The 23,837-nt window shown below is 40.4% G+C and overlaps 1 protein-coding gene across 1 annotated transcript in view; it reads left to right on the top strand.

The window, feature by feature from the left end:
• Nucleotides 1–265: 265 nt before the first annotated feature.
• The window catches only part of LOC114365715 (alpha-2-macroglobulin-like protein 1), a 45,975-nt gene continuing 22,403 nt past the window's right edge, over nucleotides 266–23,837 (top strand). The window contains exons 1-15 of the mRNA XM_028322352.1: nucleotides 266–729; nucleotides 3,544–3,719; nucleotides 3,903–3,975; nucleotides 4,271–4,433; nucleotides 10,689–10,856; nucleotides 12,203–12,318; nucleotides 12,634–12,850; nucleotides 13,605–13,730; nucleotides 14,180–14,374; nucleotides 14,986–15,159; nucleotides 17,962–18,318; nucleotides 18,781–19,006; nucleotides 19,712–19,881; nucleotides 21,700–21,846; nucleotides 22,172–22,279. Coding sequence (XP_028178153.1) covers nucleotides 647–729; nucleotides 3,544–3,719; nucleotides 3,903–3,975; nucleotides 4,271–4,433; nucleotides 10,689–10,856; nucleotides 12,203–12,318; nucleotides 12,634–12,850; nucleotides 13,605–13,730; nucleotides 14,180–14,374; nucleotides 14,986–15,159; nucleotides 17,962–18,318; nucleotides 18,781–19,006; nucleotides 19,712–19,881; nucleotides 21,700–21,846; nucleotides 22,172–22,279 — 2,499 coding nt within the window. The 5' untranslated portion in view covers nucleotides 266–646. The remainder of the gene's footprint in view (nucleotides 730–3,543; nucleotides 3,720–3,902; nucleotides 3,976–4,270; nucleotides 4,434–10,688; nucleotides 10,857–12,202; nucleotides 12,319–12,633; nucleotides 12,851–13,604; nucleotides 13,731–14,179; nucleotides 14,375–14,985; nucleotides 15,160–17,961; nucleotides 18,319–18,780; nucleotides 19,007–19,711; nucleotides 19,882–21,699; nucleotides 21,847–22,171; nucleotides 22,280–23,837) is intronic.

Raw genomic sequence — 23,837 nt, 5'->3', positions numbered from 1 at the left:
GGCAATCTACAGCAATTAAGTTTTAAACCTTGTTCCGCTAATAACATTTCATTTTTCCCGTCATAATCCTTAATTAATACTTTTACTGCAACTTCTCAGAATTATTGCATTCGGAAACCACTTAGCGTGAAGGTTAAAAATAAACGACATATTTATTTAGCCCACATCATGTACCGTTAACGAAAAAGGGTAAAAAGTTGGGCACACCTGCCGCATACATTCGCGACCTTTGCATTGGTACCGGTCCATAGTCGCTGCGCGTCTCTCACCGGTTCCTCTTCCGATCTATCTGGTTTCGAACGAGATAAGAAAGTCTATCGGCGAAAATAACTCTTGCAGAGCGGTGAATTAAAATTAAAAAAAAGTTCAATTACTTTTATACATTTTAAAAAAGTGACATAGGTATAGTGCCGGCAAAACACGCGAATGTAGAGCGGTTTACAAAAAACTATTCCTATTTTAAAATTGAAAAAGTTTATTACTAAATTGTTTCACTAGTGGCCAGTTACATAAAAGTGACATCTTAAACTGTGATATTATTAAGCGATTATAAAAATAACTTATTTATTTATTTTGTGGATTTTAATTGAAGAAAATGGATAGTGTGACTTTCTAATTCCAGTGCTAATAAAAATTGAATTTCAAAATGAAGTGGGCGTATATTTTATTTATGTTGGTTTCGATATGTTTTAAGTTTGGTGAATTCAGTGAGCTACAAAATATTACAAGGTTCGTATTTTTTCTAAAAGTCTCTACAAAAAAGTCTACTCCAATTTTGTAAAAATATCACAATAAGTAATAGTTATAAGTACTTTTAGTTTTATTAATATTAGTTCCCTTTAGGTACAATATAACATTAGGTACCTAATCATTGAAGTTCATTAAACACAATACGACACGAATATCAATGAGAATACTCCAATTATTTAAATGAACTTTATATTGAGTAGGTACTTTGCTGGTTAATTTATTGTATAAACTATAAACGTAACTGTAGTAAAAATTAAATTTCCGACTTCCAAAAATTTTTAATCTATCGTGTGTGTTTTTAAGCTTTTTAAAATCGTTATTTTTTACAACTGCTTTCTTCCAAACCATTTATTGACCAAACCATTTATACAACGTAGATACCTACCTATACTAACTTACAAAGAAATACAGTAGTTACTAAGTTATGTATATTACTGTGCATCCTTCCTTAGCTACACAAAACTGTTTTAGAAGTTCGAGATGTTGATTCATTACTTGCAATTTGATAGCCATATCCGCTCCGGACTCAAGACAAGGTTCATTGTTTGATGATAATTTTAAACAGCTTGTTTTGTACGAAACATACTTCGTTACGGACTTTTACAACAATATTTAATAATTTCGAATACGTGTGGCTAATTGATTTCAACAAGAAACCCTGTCCATAACACAGACATCTCTTCATCTTTTCATCAACATTATTTTGGCAAAAAATCTAATTCCGATGCCATAAACTAATTAATTACACAAAAAAGTTCAAACACTGGCTGACGAAACTTTTTCTTACGCCGCCATGACAAAAAAAAAGTTTGTACAAAACAAAAATGGCGGGAACCTGATCATGTTTTCCTAAAAATTTTCTCGTTTGTTTTTGGAAAGAGATCATGATCTTCAATTGTTTTCTTTAACATAATCCACGAAATTTTCATGGTTACTCTAAGTGGTTACTTGAGCAAATTGGAAATAATATTTGCGGCAGCCGAGATGTAAGTAACTGATTTTAGTGTTACCCATTTATTTTGAAAGAATAGAACAAGTATGTAGGCAATAAATATCATGTATTTTTAAAAATTGGGTTAGTTAATTAGATAAATACTTAGTTTTCTTGGCTTGTATCAGGTACGGCAGCCGTGACGGCCTGGAAAATTACCTACCTACCCACTTTTCCTCTTTTAACTAAAGTAGATATTTAGTCTTCCTATAAAATTAGTATTATTGTAGAATACTAAAGATTATTCAAACTAGTTTGCATGTAAAGTAAAGAAGGCCATGGTTGTTTCTTACTATAAGGAAACAGTTACGATGTAATTGTCCCGGCGCATCGCGACCTTAGCCGCCATGGGAAATAAAACCCATAGATTGTTTATTATTATGATCGCCTGTCGCGATTGACGATGATTGATTATGATTAAATAATATTGTTATTTAATTTAATTTTATGGGTAAACACATTGTGAGAGAAAATCTAAGACCAAATGTAGCAATAACAATTAACATAACTTTAAGAACAAAAACTTTTGCACGTCGCATGCGACAGAATATGCTGGAATTAACTAAATTAACACCAATCTAACCATGTTCTTGCAAATAAATGATTTTATTATTATTATTATTATTGTGATTCAACTGTAGCTATGGTGTCCCAGTCGTCTGTCCTAGTTGACATAAATAAAAATAAACTTGTACTTACCTACCTAAATACCATTAATACGGTTTCAATAAGTCATGAAAATGGCATAATTCTATGTGAAAATTTCAAAATGTATTGTGTATTTCTTATACATACTTAGGTATTAATTAACAAGCTCCTTATTAAATGTAGTTTTTGCATTACAACGCTAATTATGATATTTCTCTAGAAAAAATTTGTCACCCTAAATGCGAGTTTGGTTCTCAATCTCAGCTCAGTTTCCATATGAGACTTTTGATCTGGGTCATCGGCGGCGTTTTTCAATCAAAAACAAATAGAAGTAATGTGTTGCTTTAAAGTATTATATTGAACCAATACCGACACAATATAAAAACTAAAAGCAAACATTAAATGCTAATGTTTGTATAGTTGTGTAGCATCTTTATTCTCTAGTTATCCGCATGGCGTAAAACGATCAGCGATTTGCAATGCATAACCACGTTATGAGTAACTACCATGAATTTCATTTATAAATATCACCATCTCATAGCACTATCTGAGAGAAACTTTTAGTGAGCCATTTAAGTAATAATCAACGGCTATGCTCCATCATTCGATCAGAATTTACAAGGAACCGTATCATAGTACAGTCGCGGAATGAAAAGGTTCGTCACCTTAGTGTCGGTTTTCGCTTGCACTAGGTACTGTAAGAGTCAAACCTGCCAACATAACCGTGCGAGAAACAGTGCTGCTAACATTTAAATAAATATGACCTTTGCTAACGAATAAGGTTTTGCTTGTTTATTTTTTTATCCCATCAGTGCAATGCAATGATGACATTGACCAATTGACAATAGTTTTTTTTATTTAATAGAAATAATAATGGCAGGTTGAACCAACAAGAAGGTTTTAGTTTATCAATCATAATAATCTTCTTGACAAGATAAATCGTCAAACAACTTTGAGCTGAATAATTTTGAACTTTACTGACGAACATTTAAAGATTATTTTCTCTAACTCGAGATTATTCTGTAACATAGTTCCAAAAGGTAATATGTGCTCGCGATTCGTTGAAGGAATCAATTTGAAAACTGACGAACCTTTTCATTCCGTGACTGTACATTACAATTTAGCAACTATTATCATCAATTCATCTTTTCCAGCCCATACCCTTGCACAGACCTGAACCACCTGTTCCTAGCGCCAGGAGTGCTCACAGCCGGGGGCAGCAATAGGGCCTGTGTATCCAGGTTCGCCCCAGATGGCCCTGCGAGGATGGAGCTCACCTTGATCTCTGGTGACGAGGCAGAAGCTATGGCATCGAGAGAACTTCCACCAGGTAAGTGGTAAATTATGAGGAAGGCCCTTTGAAGTTCGCTTCCACATTCGGCCTGATTGTCACTTACCATCAGGAGAGATACAGGCCAAGAGCTTCCTCGTTTTGAATAAAAAAAAGACAGATCCTGATGATTTTCCTGGAATAAATTGTAATATGGAATCTGAAACGTTTATCTGGTTTTAGGTGATGGTGGCTGCATTGATATCGCTGTTCCACAGAAACCAAATACCAAAGCAAAGTTGGTGGTAAGCTTATGGTGAGTGTTCTAGCTTTATACCTCAACAATAGCTTAGTGATTGTGCCCTCTGAAAACTTAGATGACCAAGCGACTGGGCCATATAAATATTAACTTCTGCTATATTTGTTTGATTAGAGTAATTGGTTCAAGAAGAGCAAATAAAATAAGTAAAGTTGGTTGGAATTCGTAGCGCTTATAGGTACTTTCAGCAGCTTTTTTTATTCACCTACTGTATCCAACTCCCTAATTCTTGAACGTATCTTTACCCAAGGTCTATACAAGAGTAACAAACGGTTGACCTCTTTCTCTCTAGGTACCCCGAATCCAAATGCTCATGGCAGCGGGAGCTAGCAGTGACCATTTCAAGCGGTCGGGTCGTAGTGGCGCACACAGAGCGCTCTCGCTACCGGCCGGGGGACACGCTGCGAGCACGTGTCATAGTGCTAAAGCCGGACCTAACACCAGCTCATGGTGTGGTGAGTACGTCTTGTTATAACAGCTGATAACAATCCTCTAGATACGCCGAATTCAAGTGCTCCTGGCAGCGAGAGCTAGCAGTGACCATCTCAAGCGGTCGGGTCGTAGTTGCCCATACAGAGCGCTCTCGCTACAGGCCGGGAGACACGCTGCGAGCACGTGTTATAGTACTGAAGCCGGACCTGACGCCAGCTCACGGTGTGGTGAGTACATCTTGTTATAACAGCTGATGCTAATCCTCTAGGTACGCCGAATCCAAATGCTCATGGCAGCGGGAGCTAGCAGTGACCATTTCAAGCGGTCGGGTCGTAGTTGCCCATACAGAGCGCTCTCGCTACCGGCCGGGGGACACGCTGCGAGCACGTGTTATAGTGCTGAAACCGGACCTGACACCAGCTCATGGTGTGGTGAGTAAATCTTGTTATAACAGCTGATGCTAATCCTCTAGGTACGCCGAATCCAAATGCTCATGGCAGCGGGAGCTAGCAGTGACCATTTCAAGCGGTCGGGTCGTAGTTGCCCATACAGAGCGCTCTCGCTACCGGCCGGGGGACACGCTGCGAGCACGTGTTATAGTGCTGAAACCGGACCTGACACCAGCTCATGGTGTGGTGAGTAAATCTTGTTATAACAGCTGATGCTAATCCTCTAGGTACGCCGAATCCAAATGCTCGTGGCAGCGAGAGCTAGCAGTGACCATTTCAAGCGGTCGGGTCGTAGTGGTGCACACAGAGTGCTCTCGCTACCGGCCAGGGGACACGCTGCGAGCACGTGTTATAGTACTGAAGCCGGACCTGACACCAGCTCATGGTGTGGTGAGTACGTCTTGTACAGCTGATGCTAATCCTTTAGGTACCCCGAATCCAAATGCTCGTGGCAACGAGAGCTAACAGTGACCATCTCAAGCGGTCGGGTCTTAGTGGCCCACACAGAGCGCTCTCGCTACCGGCCGGGGGACACGCTGCGAGCACGTGTTATAGTCCTGAAGCCGGACCTGACACCAGCTCATGGTGTGGTGAGTACATCTTGTTATAACAGCTGATAACAATCCTCTAGATACCCCGAATTCAAGTGCTCGTGGCAGCGAGAGCTAGCAGTGACCATGTCAAGCGGCCGCGTGGTAGTGGACCATACAGAGCGCTTGCGATACAGGCACTATAAGCACGTGTTATAGTCCTGAAGCCGGACCTGGCGCTAGCTCACGGTGTGGTAAGTTATTCTTATTGATTCAGCTGATTACACCCCTACATCCTAGATTAGGCTCCCATCTTCATCACAACATGAGATCTGGAAAATGGACACTAAATTCCCACTTCAGGAGAAAATGTGGGATTTCACTCTCCCCACTCTGGCCAGACGATTGCTTGACGAGAATAGCCTACACATAATATTGCAGTGGCTGGTATCCAAATTTCAACCTTGAAGGATGAAGGAGTAGGCCAACCAAATCTAAGGACAGAGGAGCAAAAGAACCTGAAAATACAGCAAGTAAGCTCCCTCTAACTAAGATCCAAAGACAACGCTTACGCTTACGCTTAGAGTATTAAAGTGATCTCCGGAACCAAAGGGTGCATTTGCAACCTTTGTCACGACACGACGATGTCCTGGACTCCAAAACCTATGAAATACAAAAGCAAAATTAGTTTTCTATCTACATTTATTATGCTGCTTAAGTTTATGTGATAACTAAATAGCATCAAATTCAAACATTTAATTAAATCCTTCTACGGCTAAAAGCTTTATTATTGTCATGTTTATGGTCATGACCAGTCATGACCGGCCTCGGGCGTGAGTGGTGTTTTAACATGACATGTTATTTAATACCAATTACCTCCATGAGCACATGTTTACTGAATGGGACGTCAATTTCACGATCTGCCGGACCATGATTATAATGATTATCTATTAGATGAGTAAAAAGTGCCCGCAAAAAAGGATAAATATGACTCATCATGACCTTCACATTGTGATTATGATCTAGGCATCCATTGAGGCTTAAAATAAAGAACTATTTAAAATCAAAAATATTTTATTAATAAATGTCGCGTTAAGACCCGTGTCTTACTATTTTAGTCAAAAATATTTTATTCAATTTTGACCACCGTTGGCACTTATGAATGTTAAATACAGTAAAAAGGTAGCTCTTACGGCACTTTACATGACGTCTCCTATCTTTTATTTATAAAATATAGTAAAGTAAGTAAGTAGGTACTTATTGAACTAGTTAAAAATGTTTTGACTGATAAATTGGGTATTTTCGGTTCGCGACCGATAAAGGTTACGGAGATAAGCAAAAAATCTGGACATGGGTACCTTTAAGTTAGAAAGAAATAAATGCGCTTTCGTATACCTTCATGGAGTCAGCGACATATACGACATGCCTAATTTTAGCACCTATTAAAAGTCTGGTTATAGCGTCGAGAAAGGGAGAGATAAATGCACTTTAGTTATGTAGTAAGACATGTTGCAAATTTTAGTTTAATAGCAAAATTACGGTTAAGTGCATTTCAAGTCTACTCAAGAGATGTGTAGCTAGAATGGAGGAATACCTATTAGAGAATCTCAATGTACGCCTTAGGTACAGCCAAAGGCTAGTAAATAAACATGCAAATAAGTCTTCGATGTGTCCGATTAAAACAATAAATTACCGGCAAAATACATGGCGACAACCATGAGAGATAACCTTCGGCAAATTTTAATATTAGCTACCAATAATCCCTAAGAATATTATGCAACAAATATTTTAGGTGTAACGTGGTTTACAAACAAATAACAATTTAATTCCGTGTCATCAACTTTAGGAATTGAAAGGTATTTGACAAAATACTGAGAAATGCTTTATTATTGTAACAGTCGACAAAAAGTAGGTCTATAGCATGAAATAAGAATGACTAAAAATCGTCAATCATTGAAGTGAATTTATTGCTCAAAGTTAACCAATCAGCCCAATTAAGTTTTACAATGATTGTCATGCATCTGGGTACATACATTATTATTAGAAGAGAGATGAAGCAAATCACGTTTTAAAAATATATTATCATCATTTTGTTACATAATCGTCCTTTGTTGTTGGAAACTACAATGTTGAGTTGAGACTAATGGATGATTTAGACATCGCGAATTGAGCCATGTCAGAGCCTGTGGTATCTCATAAAGTCTGACAACAGCGTTCATGCAACCTTAGTTTTCTGCCTATGTAGAGAAGCACTTGATTGCCCCATTTCCAAGATATCGATTCTGGTAACGTGTAAAGCTCTACCGGTATTAAAAGCAGCAATTAACGGTTAATGTATCGACATCGAGTGCAGAGAAACCGGTGAATTTCGCATAAACAAGATTTGCATGCCCTCACAAGTGGGTCAGTGTTACGGGAGCTTGACGCGACCGGTTTTGAGGCTGGCTATTTTGAGATACGCGATGGAATTTGCTGGAGATGGGTGATCCTTGATTGAAGTGTTTTTGACCACAAGACAATACATAGCTAAAATAGTGAGTCCGACTGACCCTTCCTGCGACTTTCATGGCAAAGAGAGTCACGCTCGTTAAAGAATTTTCTATTTGGAAATGGGACCTTTTTTAGCGTAAAGCCCCCAGAATGGATGATTCCCCCAGAATCTTAAGTTATAGTAACAAGTTGATTTAAAAAACTGACTCAAATGTAACTGGTACCTAGATGAACCTGGCAGAATCCATTGTTTGCTCTTAATGCAAGATCAATCTAGGTTAAGTATTCTATTGTGAGCGTAAATATTGTAAGCATTAGAATTGCGCAATCACAAATCACCTAGCCCTAAGACAACTGTGTAACTTTTCTTGTATTTGTATTGTTGGTTGTCCTAAATAAATAAAATAAATAAGTATACTAATCGTAAGAAACGATATGCTACGCCTCCAGACAACGAAATTCCGAACGCGACGTATCCAATCATAAAATATTTGTTTGTACTTCGTTCGACAATGTCAACGATTTCGCACCATTTAAGTATTATGTGGACTCAGCGGTAGTTTAACACGGTCAATGGGTGAAGGTCTGATGAGCGTTTTGTGTTTAACCCTTTCAGACCTGAATTATTTTTTTTTCATCCGATCAATTTAGTAAAATTTATGCAACTAAAGTATAGTTAGGTATGTAAGAAAAAAATAATGAAAAAAATCCTAGTGTTATTCTTTTCGAGAAAATGCATTTTCTTTTTATGTCTACAAATGTGGTCATCCGTCCCACGTGAAAAAAACTTATAGGATTAACTGTGTTATTGAAATAATAGAACGTACTTTTACGGAGCTCTTTTTAATTAGTTTTTATTAAAAAATCTTCTTTTTTATCTAAATAACAAAATTAAATGTCTTCTTTCATCATCATCATCACCATCATCATCTCAGCCATAGGACGTCCACTGCTGAATATAGGATAGGAATAAAGTCCTAATAGGACTCTTCCAATGTTTTCCATGTTGCTCGGTTGGTAGCGGCCTACGTCCAGCGCTTTCCTGCTTCCTTTATGATGTCGTCGGTCCACCTTGTGGGTGGACGTACCACGCTGCGTTGTTTCGGTACACAGTCTCCACTCCAGAATCTTGCTGCCTCTTCGGCCGTCAGTTCTGCGTACTATGTGCCCTGCCCATTGCACCTTCAGCGTGCTAATCAGTCGGGCTAGTCAGCGACTTTAGTTCGTTTACAGATCTCCTCATTTCTGTTTCGATCTCGTAATGAAACACCGAGCATAGCCCTATCCATAGCACGCTGTGCCTCTTTGAGCTTCTGTATAAGGCCTATAGTGAGAGCCACGTTTCCGAACCATAAGTCATTAATGGTAACACACATTAGTTGTACCTACACTTTAGTCTTCAGGCACTGAGGTATTTTAGACGAAAAGATGTTGCGTAATTTCCAGAACGCTGCCCAGCCGAGTCGGATTCGACGATTGACCTCTTCCTCGAAATTGGACCTACCTAGCTGAATCGTTTGTCCGAGGTAGATATATTACTGTCAATAATTTCGAGGAATCGATCAATGGCTAAGGCTTCTCCATATTTCTCTTAGTCATCTGAAGATAGCACAAAATCAGAAAGATTTCCGTTATCAAGTGTTCTCAAGGCCTCTGGTGAGAACATTTTGACAGTATATTATCTGGATATAAAAAAAAATATATTTAATACATTACATAAATATATTATATTATTTCTGACATAAATGTATTTTTTGAACAATAAAAAAGTTGAACAAAAAAGAATTTATAATAAAACCGTTATCACTTGGAACAATTTCAAAATGCTCAGTTGCCTCCTGATGGGATCATTTGAGTACAAATCTAAAACTCGACATTAGTAATACAAAGACAACACAAAATACACAAATTGTATGTTCTATGTGTCCCTTGTAATACTAAATACACGCTAGTATTTATTACATAAGATATCTGTCACTATTTCATATTTTTTCGAAATAAAATAAAGAGGTCACCTGCACAGTTCAAATCACGCTCGGGCACTGGTTGAAACTTGTCAATTAGTGATATTATACCACGAGAGATGGTCTTAAAAGTACTGAATTAGGTAGTTTATTAAGTGAACAAATGAAGACAACCATTTTAAGTTTCAAATGTACAGAGTTAAGTTTATAATTTTGATTTATATTTTATGTCTACAATTGTGGACGCCAGGTCTGAAAGGGTTAATTTTTACAATATATGCTAAAACTGATCAGTAATGTGTCATCTATACTAATATTATAAAGAGGTAAAGTTTGTGTGTTTATATAAGAACTATTTATTAGTCCAAACAAATAAAGAAATGTTGACTTTGACTTTGACTATAATTTGTTATATTGTAAGGTCGGGATCTACTGAACGGACTTTAAAAAGTCTTTCACGAATAGAAAGCCACATTATTGCTGAGTATCATAGGTTATATAAAAAACCGAAAAGCCCGGGCGAAGCCGCGGGCAGAAAGCTAGTACATTTATAAAGTTGTCACATGGAATAAAATTATGCAAAATGTTAGCCTACAATTATTAAATTGTAATTGATTGATTCTGTGTCCTAGCATTTCCTTGAACAGAGTTACAATGTTAGACGCTTGCAAACGTAATAGTTCAAATGTCGGGTAGGACCTTTGTAATCTTGACAGCACGCTCATCGTTTCTTTCGTAAAACATTTGCTGTGTCAATTGTCGCTTCAACTGTTTGATCAGAAACAAACGCCCATCGCAATGACAGTTACGGTTTAGTATCCTCACAAACAGCCTTCTCGTTACAGATCGACGAAGTCTGGCTGGAAGGTCCCGCGGGTGCGTGGGAGGGTACAAGGGCTGCGCAATGGTTCCGAGTGAGAACTCGCATGGGCATCGCTCAGTTACAACATGAGCTGGTTGGAGCTCCTACTGGCAGATGGACGCTACGGGTGAAACTAGCGGATGGTGCGCAGGTTAGTGACAGCCCTTAGCAACTTCTGAATATCTTGCATCCTTGTAGAAAGTTCTGCTGGTGCTTGAGTCTGAGCTACGGTGGGAGTGCGGTGCAATGGTTCCGAGTGCGGACGCGTATGGGCATCGCCCAGTTGCAACACGAGCTGGTTGGCGCTCCTACCGGAAGATGGACGTTAACAGTCAAGATGGCAGATGGCGCACAGGTTAGTGGCACCCCTTGAAAATGTCAGATCATCCTGATTTAGGACACCTTGGTAAAAAGTTCTTCTGGTACTTTGGACTAAGCCAGCTATTAGTGGAGAATGAGAGCGGCGCACTTTGTTAGGACGCATATTATGGGCATCGCTTAGTTACAACATGAGCAAGTTTTGTTGGTGTTGGGAATTGAGCTAGCTAAGGGATAGTTAAAACCACTTGAACACGTTGACAATCAAGGCCAACATGGTGAAGGTTAAAAATAGACAATATCTAGGTGTGAAATCTAGGCTAGATATTAAAATTTTATGCTAATTCGTAATTGATGCTGTCTAGACTGTCTGATCATGTTGTATCGAAATTGAAGCAAATTATATCTAATAGATTATATTCCCTGCATTATTTGTAGAACTTCTAAGTGTATATGCTGTGACTAACTCTATAATATAGTTTTATTTGTTGACTACAATCTATACTTTAGTTAGCGTTCAGAAAAATGTGACAAAAACTAATCAATGAAATTAGATTCTTATTAAAAGTGATCTCATAATTCTGCATCGAAATCAATCTGATCAATTTCTAATTGTCCAATGAAAGTCTGCTTGTTTAGTCATTAGCGTGTTCACCAGAGGACGTAATGAGGTACCTTGTAATTTCAAAAAATGTTTGAACCGCACGCCGGGTCTTTACTCTGTTCATTGCTGGAATTAATGAGCTAAAGAAAGACACTGATTAATGATGACAGATTGCTTGTGAATTTTAGATTACACATTATCTTCTTTTCCGGATTTCAAATAATTTGTTGGGTGTTCATGATCATAATGAATCAACACTGTTTTTGTGTTTACAGCATCGCGTTTCATTGTTTTTTTTTTGTAATCAAATATTAATATCCTAATTTTCTTGACTTTTAATTTGTTACTGCTCGTATAACTTACTAGGTATGCTACAATCATAATAAGTATTGATACAAATTACAGAATAATAATTCTGCTACCGAACGTAGAGTCGGAAAATTGTTATCGATGGTTTCAAACTTTCAACCCACCGATAGTAAAAGTGGCATCTCTGATCATCAATCTTTATCTTAAAGAAAGTATCACTAAGCTCTAACGGTAGAGAATTTTCTTTGACTTCATGTAACTTTCAGGGTGCAGCAGTGTTCTGGGTGGGAAACTATGAGCTTCCGCCCTTCCAACTAAGCGTGCGCCACGCACCTCGAGTTTTGAGGACCAGCGAGAGGCTGGTGTGGACTGTATGCGTAAGGTAAATACTTTCGTATTTTCGTTTGTTTCAGCCAAATGACGTCCACTGCTGGGCAAAGGCCTCCCCCAAGGATGTCCATAACGGGTCCTGCCTGTGACCTTAAACAGATCGTCGGTCCATCTAGTGGGAAGCCTGCCCTCGCTATATCTTCCGGCCCGCGGTCACCACTCGAGAACTTTTCTGACCCAACAGCCATCGTCTCTACGAGCTATGTGCCCCGCCCACTGCCACTTGATACTTACTTTAAATATTTGAATAAGTCTGAATCATTCGAAACTCGCGTCTCTGTCTAATATAATTTGAGTTGACTTTCAGATATCCCTGGACCGAAGCAGTAGAAGGCATGCTGGTCATCCGGATCCGAGGAGCGGGCGGCACTGTGGTCGCGCAAGAGGCATCTAGTAGCAGCATCAAGACCGTCGTCAGGATTAAGGCACCTCGAGCTTGTCATAGACACGCGGCGGCTGCCAGAAGAGTTGGGCTGAACGGGACTAATCCACCTGATGTGGTGGTGGCTGACTTCTCTTTCCAAGTAAGTGGTACCACAGTGACCAAATGGTGTATTTGTTAAGAGCAGTGTCATGGCGGTCGTCAGAATCCAGAAGCATGAAAATTAGGGTTACAGACACACGGTAGGTGACTGCTGAATGGACCGGGTTGAGGAGCAGGATTTGGACACTGGATGTCATAGTTTAGGTAAAACCGGTCTTTGCTTCCGAACCTCTCTCTCGGCACAATAGCCAATACTCAAACAAATAGTAATTACTTATTTAACAATATTATGATGTTGAGATTTAAGTAACGAATTAGGGCCAGTACCTCTAATAGGAAAAACTTTCGAGTTCGTTTCGTTGCGTATTCAAAGTGTCATCGAAAAATTTTGTATGAAAAATTAAACAGCGCCCCCTAGGGCGGCTATAATATAGGGGGCGCTGTTTAATTTTTCATACAAAATTTTTCGATGACACTTTGAATACGCAACGAAACGAACTCGAAAGTTTTTCCTACTAGAGGTACAGAACAGACGGTGAAACGCAACTGCAACGAAAGTGCAACTGCTAGTTACTTTTGAGTTGCATGTAAGTTTCTGCCATAGCGTCCGTTGAGAGACCACACATGACGTGATCAGTTTGAAACTTTCAGTTTCAGTTTCATTCATCAGAAAGTTGCAGTTTCGTTGCAGTTGCGTTTCACCGTCTGTTCTGGCCCTAATTCGTTACTTAAATCTCAACATCATAATATTGTTAAATAAGTAATTACTACTGAAATAAATGTGTATGTTTCAGGAGGACGGTACCAGAATATGGCAGAACACCACAGTCGTGTCAGAAGTTGTGGACTCACCAATCTCCCTGCAGTTCTTGACGAAACACCGGCCAGTAATCTCCCCAGGATTACCTTATAAATTGAAGGTAGGAATATAAAGGAAGAAAATATTTTTAAACCGGCAGACAGTGGTGACTGAGTTTGTTGCGGCGCTTCTTCTCAGCACTTGCCAAATGTTTGTCTCGAAGCGCTGGTAGGGCAAAAAAAGAATGAGACATGTATAAGCTCCTTAAGAGCATTTGACGATTTGTAAGTACTAATTTAATTAGTCTAAACAAGTAAAGATAATTTTTATTTTGAAGGAAATTACTTAACTTCTGATAATTTAGGATAGGTCTTCTACCTAGCTTGCGATTTCAGCATCAGTCTTAATTCTTCTCACTTCTAGCACAGAATACATTCTAGGTAATAACAACCCTTACACCTTTCATTTTGAGCCAGTTATGTCCAGGTTATTCCATTGCATCACAAGATGCGTAAAAAACGGATAGCATAAACTATCCATTGATAAATTCATGTCTACCTTCATTTTTAGGTGAAAGCAACCCGCTGGGACGACAAGCCAGCGGCAAACGAACGGATTAAAGTCTGCCGAGTGCCTGGTTTCCTCGCCGACTACAAGCCTTCTGCGCTGAACGATTCCTGCCACGAAGCGCTGACCGACGACAAGGGAGTGGCCAAAGTCATGTTCACAGCTAATGAAGACGGCGGCAGCTATTACAATTTTCAGGTAAAGTTGAACAACATAATGTTAAGCCTCGACAACCCAGTCGAGGTAACTGCGCACCTAGCAGCCGTGACTAGGGTTGCCAGGTGTCCGGCTTTAGCCGGACATGTTAGGCTTTTTACGGTCTTGTCCGGCCTGTCCGGCTTTTGTTAGGCTTTTTAAGTGGCTGTCACGCCAGGCGAAAGTCGAGTCACAGAATAATATAAAGCGCACGGCATCAGGATGTTGGGCAACCGATGATGATAGTACTCACTCGTGAGCTATGACACTAATTGCACCGGCTTTTAGGGTAAAATTTCCGGCCAAATGAAGCACAGAATACGGCTTTTGTGTTTTTGGACCTGGCAAACCTAGCCGTGACGTCACTTCAACGCTCTGGATATGCTCCTAATCATGAGTGGAATTGGCAACCATCCATTACTGACCACGGTGTAGGTTGCTTATCTTTCATGATCGCTACCAGGCACTTTCACTGAGCTGTGTCACCTCAAGCTCTTCATAATTCTTCTGGAAAACAACAACAGAAATTATTTTAAGATGCCTTCCTCGTGCTTGAAAACTTCTTTAAAAAATATCCAGATAATTTTATTCAAAGAGCAACGGATAATTTCCAGGCGTCTCTCCATAACGACAGCAGCGTATCAACCTCGCTGTACGTGGCCACACGGCGTGATGACGTCACCGCCGCACTGGGGCCTCTCAGGCCCGAAGCAGGCTCCGGGAGAACATTTGTGCCACTATACATCAACCTGAGAAACGTGTCCAAGCCACTTACAGTCCACTTTGTGGTAAGTACTGCCTTCTGTAACAACAGGCTGTCCGTAGATACCTATCAGGATGTCATACAGATGTCTCTACCGCGCTGGGGCCTTTAAGGCCTGAGGCCGGCTCCGAAAGGATCTTGTTCCTATACAATAACCTGAGGAATGTGTCTAAACCTCCTACGATTCACTTCGTGGTGAATACTGCCTTCTGTATCAACAGGCTTTTCGTCGTATGTATGTCAGTCGTCATTATGTCATACAAATGTCTCCACCGCGCTGGGGTCTCACAGGCACTACTGAAAAAGAAAACCAGTTCACAATATTGAAGAAGAAAAAATTTGTGAAAGGTTGATGTGTTGTTGACTGATATTATTTATTTAGGTATTTCATTATTACTGTTAATAACTAACATTGTGTGCTTAAAATTACACATTATTTATAATAACATATTATCGAGCAGAGTTAATGATTAGCAATGACTAATGGTGATGACCAGTGCCCAACTAGGTGTTGAATTATTAATAGCTGCGATTAGTGTCAGCAAAATAAATCTAAAGCTGCTCATTTTATTTATTTATTTATTTATTTGAACACCAACAAGGTTACATTGAGGCTTCACAAAAGTATAGCCTGACCAAGAACATAAAAACCCTGGCATAGAGGCGCGTCAATTGCATTTGATAGTGCAACACTGAGTACAGTCGTACCTGTGTTAAATTAATAGGCTAACTTTATGTATCAGGATTACGGGCTAATTTGATATTTTCATAAATTAACGAAAAAATATTATTATAGGTTGTTANTCAGGCTATAACTATAAAAAATGCCCCTATTCCACTGTAATCCATTGGTCAAATCCATTAATAGATTAGATTCCTCTTCTGGGTACACTTTAGTCCATCGATGGACTTGTTTCCGCATCAGAGTATACCCCAATCCATCAATGGATTTGATTCCGCTTTTAAGTACACCCTAATCCAAGAAATTTTACACAACTGTGTGCCTACCATGAGTTTACGTTAGGTGAGCTCGCTAGCGAATACGTCAAAAAATTCTATGAAGATTTTATTTCTTGAAAGTAGCCGCTAGGGGCGCTGAACAATATGTCATACATTTAAATGTCATTTTTTTACGCAGTTGCTAGCGAGCACACCTAACGTAAACTCATGGTAGGCACACTGTTTAAAGTAGGAGTAGAATAAATGTACCAACATCTTTTATCCATTCATTGGATTATACATTTTGATTCGTGATTTATTTTATTGAAATATAAATAATATTGTAGATATAGAAAATACGAACTCATTTATTTTTAAAGGAAAAAGCCCAGGTACATAATAGTGGGCCATTTTCTGGAAGAGTTAAAATGAAATAATCAATAATAAAGGGTAAATTATTTTTGTCGTTTCAAGGCTTTAAGTTTTTTTATTTGTTGAGAGAGGTTGATTGAGGAGTTGTAATTTGAAATAGCTTTTTAGTTTCGATATGTCAGTCTGTCCTAGGTTTTGCTTAGAAACTACTGGCACTAGAGAGCTGTAATTGTGAAGGTATGTTTATTAATCACGCCGACAGAACGGTAGAATAAAATTTTGAGAAAAAACAATTTTTTTAGGGTAGCTCCCCTACATGTAAAGTGGGGATGAATTTTTTTCATCTTCTACCCCATCGTGTCGGGTATCGTTGGATAGGCCTTTTAAAATGGCTTAGGGGTTTCTAAGACTATATTTCGATTTAGGGATCTGTTTGCAAATTATTAAACTTTAAAGTGTCAATTTTTGCTCGAGTAGGGCGTCCCCCCTCTAAAAACTAAACTGTTGGCTTTTCATGAACTTTCGAGGAAAACTATAGCGGTTGATCACTTACTTTAAGAGAAATAGTCATTTGACTCATGTATTATACAATTTCTTAACCAGTAAAAATTCCTCAGAAGAAAATATGAAAAGTGACTTTCGATGAAATAACTGCTTGCTTCTGAAATATATTGTGATAACGACGGACAACTACGGAACCCTACACTGCGCGTGCCACGTCGACACACACTTGGCCAATTTTTTATATTCCAGAAAAGAGCTGTCCGTGCTATAAATGGATTAAGACCGCGCGCCTACTTAGGCCAACGTGATTAACTAAGTCATGATTTTAATTTTGATTTTTAAATAATTAAAATACCTGGGCTTTTCCTTTTAAAAATAAATAATTCGTATTTTCTATATCTACGAGTATATTATTTATATAATCTATAAAATAAATCACGAATTAAAATGTATAATCCAATGGATAGATAAAAGATGTTGGTATTCTACTGCTACTTTAAAAACAGTTGTGTAAATTTTTTTGGATTAGGGTGTACCTACTTAAAAGTGGAATCAAATCCATTGATGGATTGGGGTATACTCTGATGCGGAAACAAGTCCATCGATGGACTAAAGTGTACCCAGAAGAGGAATCTAATCCATTAATGGATTTGACCAATGGATTACCACTGTAATCCATTGGTCAAATCCATCCATCCACTGGAATAGGGGAAAAAATGACACTTGTTATTACTTATTACACTTGTTACGTATTGACGCTGCTTTATAAACATAAAAAATAATTTACTTTCAATAAAACAGATTTAGTTTTTGCTGTGATCTTTTTTTATGCATAACAAGGCAGGTAAGTATTTGACCACAATCGTACCTGGTGTTAAGTGGGATGCAATCTAGCATGGTGCCTCAGACATGGTGCATACATATATGCCTTGTAAGTGCCTATTCACTCTTGCCTTGAAATGGCCCGGATTATAGTCTGGAGCCCATTCTAAGACTTCTTTTCTTATTTCAGGTAATCACTAGAGGAGGAACCATTTATCGTTGGGGAGCGACCACACAATGTCCCCAGACCAGTTCATCTGACTACATACCCACCACATCCAGAAACGCTCAATGCTACAATGCAAATCCAGACTTTACGGTCACAAATTCTCAAACAAATTCAGCCAGAATCCTATCCAATGATACCATCTTCGACGGGAATGACCCAGACACCTTACTAGACAGGCATATGCTGAGGGTCATGCTGCCGATCAAAGTGACGCACCAAATGTGCCCCGATAGCCATTTGATCGCCTACTTCTACTTTAATGGAGAACTCGTCAGTGCTAGCAAGCAGTTTGAGATGGACGAGTGTTTCAGCAATAAGGTAAGCCATCAAGGAAAGAAAACCCATTAATTTCATCGCAGGTCCTTCCAGGCTTATGCAGAGAGATCTTTTAAGTAGCAACGCTGCACTGCTGATGTATTTACGCCCGTATTCACAAACGATACTTGCTTAAGTGAAGCAACATATCGAACGCACAGCGTTGAATAGAGCACTGTGATTGGTTCGCGTGTCATCCTGTGCGTCCACGCGCACTGTGAGACCTCATAGTAATGTTTGTGAATACGGGTGTTAATCTATCTATGGTATTCTTTTGTTTGTTGTGCTACATTGTGACTTATTTTGTCAACTATGCCATATAGGACTATTCCCGCTGCTACCACTTCTGTGTAACCAAGATCTACAGTTTGACCTCCAACAAAAACCCAACCAATGACAGCCAAACGTATCCCAGGGAAAAGGTGAACAGCTGTGGTCTTTGCCTGTATTCTTTCCTTCTTTCAGGTGGAAGCCACCTGGTTATGCCGGCAAGTGGCCCCTGGTGGTACAGCCAGTCTTCGCATCACGACCCCTGGACCAGCGCTGTGCGCCCTCACAGTGGTGGACTCAGCAGCTAAGTGGAACCAGCCAGCACCTACCGTGCGGGAACTGGTTATGACGGGTCTGAGAAGACTGATGGACAGCCATCGGAACCTGACGGAGTATGAGGCAGCTGGGTCTTGCTTTTTAAGTAAGTTTTTTAGTTTCTCCTAATTCTATCATCGTTCGTTTCGTTTCGTTTCGTTTCAGCCAAATGACGTCCACTGCTGGACAAAGGCCTCCCCCAAGGTTTTCCACAATGAACGGTCCTGCGCTGCCCGCATCCAGGCTCTTCCCGCGACCTTTACCAGACCGTCGGTCCACCTAGTAGGAGGCCTGCCCACGCTACGTCTTCCAGCCTGTGGTCGCCACTCGAGAACTTTCCTGCCCCAACGGCCATCGTCTCGTCATCTCATCATCAATTCTATCATCATCATCATTTCAGTCATAGGACATCCACTGCTGAACATAGGCCTCTCCCAATGATTTCCATAATGACTGGTTTATAGCGGCCTGCATCCAGCGCTTTCCTACTAACCTTTATGATATCGTCGGTCCACCTTGTGGGTGGATGTCCTACGCTGCGCTTTCCGGCACGTGGCCTCTTGGGTCGAGTTAAACACCACCACACACGAGAGCTCCTGAGATTGAGGATGAGTAAAGGGTGGGGTATCATAAGTGCCACTTGTGGTCTAAACTGAATAAATGCTTTTGATTTTGATTTTGATTTTTGATCCCAAGCTTTAATGACTACATTTCAGACCCTTAAATATTCTGACAATAATAAGCTACGCAGAAAAGTAACGCCCAAACGAAGCTATCATTCCAAATTACCTTTATTATTTTTGTTTCAAAGCAACAGACCTGCAGCAGTTCCCATCGAGCAGCATAGAGCTGACGGCCACGTGGTTAGCAGTAGCGGGGGTGCGGGTGGCGGGCGGAGGTAACCGCGCGGGCATCGCCTGCCTGGCGCCACCTTCACCCATGTTTGAGGACTCTACGGTGCCGAGGAGCGACTTCTCAGAGGTGAGACACGAACGAACGGGAACTAGAGTCTTTGAATTACTTCCTATGCACTAGAAAAGCAAAACTGTCTTAAGAGCAACCTGGAGCTGACGGGCTTACTCTTGTTTGAGGACTCCACCGTACCAAGGAGCGACTTCTCTGAGGTAAGACACGAGGGAATAGTCACTAGGATATCCTTTCATAGCAACAGACCTGCAGCAGTTCCCGTCGAGCAGCATAGAGCTGACGGCTACATGGCTTGCCGTGGCTGGGCTGCGGGTGCCGGGACGACTTGCTTCCAAAGCTTGACTTGACTCTCCCGCGAGCAGTCTTTAGCCTCCCTTGCCTATGTTCGAAGATTCCACCGTGTCGAGGAGCGACTTCTATGAGGTGAAACACGAGGGAACAGAAACTAGGATCTAATTTCAAGCATCAAACATGCAGGACTCCCTTTGCGAGGAGTCTCCACCATGACGAAGAATTCTCCATCGTGAGTAGAGATTGCAAAATCCGGATTTTTCTTGAATCCGGTTTTCCGGATTTGTATTACGTGCAAATCCGGATTATCCGGATTTTTCGAATATTTGGTAAATTTTTTAAACCATCAATTTAATTTAAATAAAACGTAGTTTTTTTCAAAAAGATGTAAGTATTTGAAGAAAAGCGTTTTATTTTATTATCGCGCATGGAATTTATTCCTCTTTTTTTCGGTTTGCGCTACAAGCTTTCGAAATTATTTGAACCTTGCATTATTTTTTTCGTTTTAGTACAAATGCATTTCAGAATAAAAAATTTTTTTTTTATTCTTCTTCTTGTCGTGTCGACAACAAACCTACACAGCGTTAGCCCAAAACTCCGCCACAAGAGTGGCGTTGTCAGTAGCCTTCATTAAATCTTCCTGCTTGCAGTTGTTTGGGCACGCAGGGCACGACATCATGTGCTTGGTCGACTGGGGAACAAAACCACACTTGCACTCCAAGTTTGATCCATCGCAATAAATAATTTGAATTTGGAGTGGAGGCCGCGTACCGGAAAACGCAGCGTGGGACGTCCACCAACAAGGTGGACCGATAACATCATAAAGGTAGCAGGAAGGCGCTGGACGCAGGTCGCTACCAACCAGGCAACATGGAAAGCATTGGGCAAGGGGCCTATGTTCAGCAGTGGACGTCCTATGGCTGAGATGATGATGATGATAATGACTTACACTTTAAAACTCAGCGATATGGTGTTTCAGAATCAGCGTCTCGTATAAAACTCACTGGCCGACTAGCGAATTCACTTACGCATGCGGCATGACGCGTCATTGTGCAGGCACAGTGCAGGTGTGAGTGTTGTGCGACGAAGTGCGGGTTCGTTCAATCAAAACTTCGCTTGTTTTGCATCCATGTTGCATTCAATAGATATTTTGGTTTATGATAAAATTTTTGGGGTAAAAATATTCGAAAAAACCGGATTTCAAAGTAAAAATCCGGATTTTTTTAAAGCTTCAAAATCCGGATTTTTCAGATATTTTCGAATTTCGAATAATCCGGATTGCAATCTCTAATCGTGAGGCTTAAGAGAACAGCTTGCGCTACCGAGGATGCATCTCCAAGCACGGACATTAGGACTCCCCATGAAAAATTCTGGGACTGATGACCCATGTTTGAGGACACCATCGTGTTGGAGTGACTTCTCCGAGGCGAGATACAAGGGAACAGGGACTAGGATTTTCTTCCAAAGCATGCAACTGCATTGCTTAGAGCTGACGGCCACATGGCTTTCCGAAATTATTCTTGAAATTATGTTACCTACAGCTTGCAAAGAATGACGAACATAAATGTTTTCTTCTTACAGGCGTGGTTGTGGCGGCTAGTGGGTGTTGGAGGCAATGGTTCAGCAGTGGCTTCGGCTAAAGCACCTGACTCCATCAGCAGGTTCGAGGCTTCGGCAGTCTGCCTAGCGCGGACTGGCATCGCCATATCACAACCGGCTGTTCTTCAGGTATGAAGCATTTAACTTCTTTATAATTGCAATACAAAAACTGACAGTTATAGATTGTTTCATCCACGAAGACGCGCCCCACCATTCTTCCGCTAATGTTTGAGTGTTATCGGTACACGCTAAATTATCCATGATGAGTGCACACGCACACTACAATAATGCCGCTTGGATTGCTCGGATCAAACTCCCCGCACCCCGCGCTTCCTTCGACCAAACATTGGTGGGGCGCGTCTTCGTGGATGAAAAGAACTATGTTATGTATATTAAACCTACATTTACAGAGTGGAGATATAAAGGTTCAAGCAGTTTGTTTTTATAATTTTAGGTTTTCCGCGAATTCTTCATCCACGCTGACTGTCCTCGACGACTGAAGCGTGGGGACGCCACTATAGTGCGGTACCGCCTGTTCAACTACCTGTATGAACCACTCAGCGTGAGTATGAATTAATTCTTATTTCTAATAGTGTGGGCTGTAACAACGGAGGTCATAATCCTGGTGTCAGATACTGATAATCACATCACATAAACAACTCCCAATCTGTTTTTTCACGTCAGGAAATCAAAGTTATGTGGAGCTCGTTTACCTAGACCTGACGATGCCCTTAGAAGCCTTGTAAGGGGGCGTCCATAAATTACGTGAGACTTTTAGGGGGGGGAGGGGGTCAACGAAAACCTCACTAAATCTCACGTGGGGGAGTGGGGGGGTCTCGGAAAATATCACGTAATTTTTCCCGCAAGAAATAGAGTAAAATTGCCAGAAAACTGGGTTATTGAAGTAAAAAAAAATGTTTTTTTTTTATGATGATAATGACAATTTATTCTAAAGCGTCTAATCAAATTAAACTAAAAATGCCTCCATCTGCATTTGTGAACACTAAAGATGCAGAATAAATGTCGAAATTAAGAAAATTCGAAATTAAAAAAAAAACGTCATCGGCATCGCTATTGCGTAAAAAATTGGCCAAGTGCGTGTCGTGACACGCGCAGTGTAGGGTTCCGTAGTTGTCTGTCGTTACCACAATACATTTCGGAAGCAAGCAATTAATTCATCTAAAGTCACTTTTCATATTTTCTTCTAAGGAATTTTTACTGGTTAAGAAATTGTATAATACATGAGTCAAATGACTATTACTCTTAAACTAAGTAATGTATCTTAACCTTATAGTTTTCCTTGAAAAAATTCATCCCCACTTTACATGCAGGGGAGCTACTCTAGATTTTTTTTTAAATTTTATTTTACCTTTTTTCGGCGTGATTAATATGTCATACCTTCACAAAATTACAGCTCCCCAGTGCCAATAATTTCCAAGCGAAACCTCGGACAGACAGACAGACATATCGAAACTATAAGGGTTCCTTGTCAGGACTACGGAACCCTAAAAAATGACATTACATAGACAATATGAAAATATATGTCGTTTCAGCCAAATGACGTCCACTGCTGGACAAAGGCCTCCCCCAAGGTTTTCCACGATGAACGGTCCTGCGCTGCCCGCATCCAGGCTCTTCCCGCGACCTTTACCAGATCGTCGGTCCACCTAGTAGGAGGCCTGCCCAGTGCCCACGCTACGTCTTCCAGCCCGTGGTCGCCACTCGAGAACTTTCCTGCCCCAACGGCCATCGTCTCTACGAGCTATGTGCCCCGCCCACTGCCACTTGATTTTAGCAATTCTGCGAGCTATATCGGTTACTTTGGTTCTCCTGCGGATCTCCTCATTTCTGATTCGATCACGCAGGGATACTCCGAGCATAGCCCGCTCCATCGCCCTTTGGGTGACCTTGAGCCTTCTTATGAGGCCCATCGTAAGCAACCACGTCTCAGATCTGTCTTACTAAACGACGGGAAGCTACGAAACCCTGCACTGCGCGTGGCACGACACTGGGTTACTGATTTTTTCATATAAATCTAATAGACTCGAAGCATAGACATTGCAAAATAGGCATTTTATTAAATATCACGTGAGATTAGGGGGGTGGGGGAGGGGGTCAGG

This window comes from Ostrinia furnacalis, unplaced genomic scaffold (assembly GCF_004193835.3).
Source record: "Ostrinia furnacalis isolate ACB-3 unplaced genomic scaffold, ASM419383v2 OfSCF7614, whole genome shotgun sequence".
Classification (NCBI taxonomy): Eukaryota; Metazoa; Arthropoda; class Insecta; order Lepidoptera; family Crambidae; genus Ostrinia; species Ostrinia furnacalis.
This window is presented reverse-complemented; position numbering and strand designations above follow the sequence as displayed.